This window comes from Sinocyclocheilus rhinocerous, unplaced genomic scaffold, assembly GCF_001515625.1.
Source record: "Sinocyclocheilus rhinocerous isolate Xijiao unplaced genomic scaffold, SAMN03320098_v1.1 scaffold4918, whole genome shotgun sequence".
NCBI lineage: Eukaryota > Metazoa > Chordata > Actinopteri > Cypriniformes > Cyprinidae > Sinocyclocheilus > Sinocyclocheilus rhinocerous.
Genome location: NW_015648530.1, coordinates 850 through 5,745, shown reverse-complemented (window position 1 = coordinate 5,745; position 4,896 = coordinate 850). Strand labels below are relative to the sequence as shown.

The window sequence follows — 4,896 nt, the reverse complement described above, 5'->3', positions numbered from 1 at the left end:
TTCTTGATCATTTACTGTAAAAGTGAAATTCAGGCATTTGACAGGTTGTAAAAAGTCTCTTAAATGTACAGTTTAGTCTCTTTCAGAAATTCTTCTATACTTTTACCTGCAATGTTCAGCATAGTGGTGCTAACTGAGAGTTGAGGTTTGCTCAGTGCATACTCTTTTAAGCGGTGGGGCTCCAATCACCTCCTCTTCCTCCTGTGAAAAACTTTAACAATTTTAATTCCCACAATGCATTAGGTGAACATTTATTTGAAGGCTAGTGGATGTTACCTGAGTAGAGAGAGACAACACATCTTCTTTAATTAGAGTTGGGGGCTCATCCGTCACCTCACTGCTGGTTGTTGATGAATCTAAATATGGGGTTTGATCATGAAAATTAAAATGTACAAATACATGTACACATATGAAATGAAAGATTAACAATCATTACTGTTATCTTACATACTTCGGTGAATCTAACAAAACATGTCAAGACCATGCATACAATAAATTTTATATCACCCCAAAAATAAAAAGGAAAAGATACTAAATTAAATGTTGCTTTGAATTTAAGCCTGTTTCAGGACCATTTCGATATTTTTTGCTATGGCATTATTTTATGACAGTTCAGCACAATTATACCCAAATTCTAATTTTCGAATTTCATTATTGTATGTGTACAATTTTTTTTTTTTTTAAAGCAAATTTTTATTTTATGCTACCTCACACGAAATACATCATTGTATTGTCTTGTAATACAGTAAAACAAATCTATATTACAGCAATGAGAATCACTACTCAGGATAACGGATATTGAAAAAAAAAACTCAAATGGTTGGAATAAATAAGGTTTATTAATGTTTTAAATGAAGTCTCTTCTGCTCACCAACACTGCATTTATTGATCAAAAATACAGTAAAATAATAAATTCACATGATCCTTCAGAAATCATTCTAATATGCTATTTTGCAGTTCAATTATTATTGGTACTCAATTATTAATATTAATTAATGTTGAAAACAGTTTTTACTGCTTAATATAATACCCCATCAACACATGAAATGTTATTTGCATTATAATACTAATTTGCATTTGCTTTGAAGACCAAAATTTTGTTTCTGCCTTGCCAGTTAGGTAAATAATCTTTTTACGGAATGTTTTTTCACTGGCTTGTCTCACCTCTTTCGGCATCCATGGTCTCCTGTCCCAGGGTGGGCGGCTGGGAATCCTCTGTACGGAAGTAGGATGCATGGGAAGGGCTCACTGAGTTGCTGCTGCTGTCCACTTTGGTATTAGACTGATAGGCATCTGATAGGAAACTCTGGTTACTGTTGTCATCTGTTTAGGAGAGTGAATGAATGAAAAATATTTGTGTGAAGTCTCCTGAAGAAATATGTCAATTATGTTTAAGTACCTTAGCACACTGTAATGTAACAGTACATGCTATGGTAAAATAGATATGCAAACCACACTGTCAAGATGCAAGGCCATTTATGTAACTAGACTAGAGCATAACAACACAAACCAGTGTTGCATTATATATATATATATAGAGAGAGAGAGAGAGAGAGAGAATGTTCTGAATTGTTTACAGAGGAAATATCAAGTTCCCTTGTTGTGTTTGACATAAACATAACCTTAAGTCCTGTATTACCCTGAAAATCCAGTAGCACAGAGCGGGCGTTTTCCAACACTACATCTGTAGGAAAGCCCTTCAGTTTCCTCACTGCAGTCCCTGACACTTTAGGCTTGTATATCTACAAGAAAGAAAAAAAGACATTTTGAAAATGAACACTGTGTTTATATATCTGAGAAGTGGACAGCTGCTTGAGATGGCATAGTATACACACCTGTTTAGTCTCTGTAACCGGGACCCATTTGAATATCCGTAATGATGTATCTCCCACTGTAACCCACTTTTTTTCCCTAAGAGGACAAACACGTTCCAGGTTAATATCACAAAAATGGCTATATTAAAAGAAGACAATGAAATAAAAATTTTAAGATTTTTACTTTTTCCCCAAAAAAATTCTGAATACAGTTATGCAGCTGTATGTTTTCTCCTTTGAGGCTTTTTGTAGTTTCTGCTGTTCTCAATGGTAGTTAGCATTAGATACTCAATTTAGTACAGTATTTTGTTTACCACAACGCAATAAAAAGTACAGTAAATGTATAAATCTTTATTTAAATAAAATATTTATTATTGTATTTATAGTTATCATATTGCGGTAAAGACTTAATTTATATGAAGAAAAAAAACCTACCATAAGTTCTTGGCAGGTTTCGCGAGATTCACAAGGATGTTCAACAGAGACTAACTCAAATTAATATATAAAACTGATCATTTTTACATTTCAGACATTCCAAGCAGAAATGTATATAACAAAATCCCTTCACTCCATTACAGACCACCAACAGATTGTTCAATCCCCATTGTCCCGTCTAAGACACGCCCACATACTGTATACAGTGAGGCCCATTGGTTGCCTTGCTTGTCTGTCATGTTACTGAATGACGTCACCCTCCCCGCCACTCTGAAGTTTATTTTTGTAACGTAGAAGAAAAGAAACTTGTCTCCCGCTTCAAACAAGCAACTTACCACCGACGGACCCTTTCAATTGCCGCCATCACTTTTTTGATATCATCTTTTGCACGGCTGCGTGTCTCCGCTCGCACGGACCGTCCCGACATTTTAATGGGTTTTATTAGTTTGTCAAGATCTCCCTCTTTTTCTTGCCTTCCTCCGTCTGTGACTTGATCTCGCCCTGTCTTCGTCTCTGTCTCGCGAGACTTCATAACGCGCTACTGGCACTGCCTCTGCATTATTTAATTTTTTTTTACATTAGCCCTATTTTATTTATTTGTAAATTTATTTGCATTATAAAGCATTCTTTAGATTCTGTTATCTAATAGCCACAATATGAGTGTATATGACATTAAAAGAAGCTGTTACGTGCCTATAATGTCCTCATCACACCACCAGATAGCAGCGTTTTTCACTTAAAAATACTCTCCATTCGATTGACAGGAACAGGATTACTGTGCAGTACATTTCATGCCTCTATCATGTTATATTTGATAATTATGTGATAAACGTGGACAAAATATTACAAATATGTAAATGTTTTTAAAATGTAAATGATTTTAAATTATGTTCTTTATAAATAAAAACTGAACATAGGATTGAATTTTAAACTATTTTGTCCCCAGCTTAAACTCACTTCTAACATGATGCAAAAAAAAACAAAAATCGAAATTATTTGTTTTTCAATCAAAATATTTAATGATGCAAAAAAAAAAAGCAAAAATCTAAATTGTTATTAGTTTTTCAATCAAAATGTTTCAAACGTTGTGTATTGTTTTAATATTTACTACATTCATTTTTTTAAGTTAAAGTTTAGGTACTACATAACAGAAATGTTGTAACAATCTCATAAAATATATTTGCCATCTCACTTTATCAGTAATTTTAAATGGCTTTAAACTGAGTGACACTGGCAACTAATATTAAAAATAAACAAAAAGACAAAACACATAATTCATTAGATTTTTATTATAGATTTTATTGATGCTCTCCCTCTGCATGTTGACAGTCAAACACAATTCAGTCGTTCAGAATTTATCAAACAACCTTCACACACACACACGCACTTTACACATCAGAAGGCACACTGAGTTTCTAAAAAGCTGAATCTTTTGACTATCAAACATACTACAGTTGTGTTGTTACACCATAGAACTCCACTGCAGCGATGAATAAACCACATCACCCTCCACACTCTCATCCTTTCCGGTCTCACTGCGGCTCCACGGAGAGCAAAGCAAGACAGTTTTCTTCACATTAGAGCCCAGACGAGCTATAGCTAGAATATCACAGAGAGGTAGCTCTTCATTCATGGAGATGCATAATGCAATGAAATGAGCATGGAAACGCAGAGGATCACCTGCAAAATGTCAAAATAAAGATCTCAAATGTTAAGCTCCACCGAAAATACATTTTAGATATCTGTAATCAATGAACAAACAGGCCTTTTGATATTCCTGGTTGACGCAAACATACCTGGATACACCAGGAAATCTCCTCCGAACTTCCCTGCGGAGGTCAGGTAGAAGCCTCTGTTCCTCAGATCTCTGTATACACAGAATCTAGTGTTCAAGCGTTCATCTCTAGGCATTGGCCAATCAGTGGAATGGAAACTGCGTTCCTCTGGACAGTGGCTGAAGCCGGCGCGAGCAGTGCAGAGCTGGACTGCCATGGCCGACCACGGGAAGCGGAAAGCCTGGTCCAGTGCATTAAGACGGTCTCTAATTGCATTGCCAGAGTCATCAGTGCCTGTGGGATCATATACAGTAACAGGGCTCTTATTGCAACAGACAAAAACACGCAAAATTATTTCAAAATACCCATCTTGCCAATTATCCTCATAAACGCAGTCAGTAATGACTAAAGTGAACCTAAACAGTTGAGAGAAAATCGGATGCGTGTCAGTATATTTAATCTGAGCATAAGGTATAAGTGACAACAGCCTAATAAACCTGCTGCTGTCTGTGACAATGTTATCAAACAACAAAAGACAAAGAAAAAAAGTCACTCTCTGCTCTTGACTGAATAAATTATATAGCTTTAACAAAGATTAATATACATTTAAAGGTGCAATGTGTAATATTTACATCGATCTATTGACAGAAATGCAATATAATATACATAACTATGTTTTCAGAGGTGTATAAAGACCTAAATGCAATATAATATACATAACTATGTTTTCAGATGTGTATAAATACCTTAATTAATTAACCGTTATGTTTTTATTACCTTAGATTGAGCAATATCTATCTACATACACCGCGGGTCCCCTTACATGGAAGTCGCCGCCATGTTTCTACAGTAGCCCTAAACGGACAAACTGC

The 4,896-nt window shown here is 35.3% G+C and overlaps 2 protein-coding genes across 2 annotated transcripts; both read right to left on the bottom strand.

The window, feature by feature from the left end:
- On the bottom strand, window positions 1-2,755 carry bcl7bb (BAF chromatin remodeling complex subunit BCL7B b). Its single transcript, XM_016514441.1, has 6 exons — window positions 2,585-2,755; window positions 1,836-1,911; window positions 1,640-1,742; window positions 1,165-1,323; window positions 277-356; window positions 1-201 (listed from the first exon to the last, which is right to left on the bottom strand). Exons 1-6 carry the CDS (start codon window positions 2,674-2,676, stop codon window positions 130-132), a joined length of 582 nt encoding a protein of 193 aa, XP_016369927.1. The 5' UTR covers window positions 2,677-2,755; the 3' UTR covers window positions 1-129.
- Window positions 2,756-3,560: 805 nt separating this feature from the next.
- On the bottom strand, window positions 3,561-4,393 carry LOC107709810 (tRNA-splicing endonuclease subunit Sen34-like). The gene is made up of 3 exons (XM_016514436.1): window positions 4,390-4,393; window positions 4,046-4,318; window positions 3,561-3,929 (listed from the first exon to the last, which is right to left on the bottom strand). The coding sequence occupies exons 1-3, from the start codon at window positions 4,391-4,393 to the stop codon at window positions 3,712-3,714; spliced, it is 495 nt and encodes a 164-aa protein (XP_016369922.1). The 3' UTR covers window positions 3,561-3,711.
- Window positions 4,394-4,896: the final 503 nt, after the last annotated feature.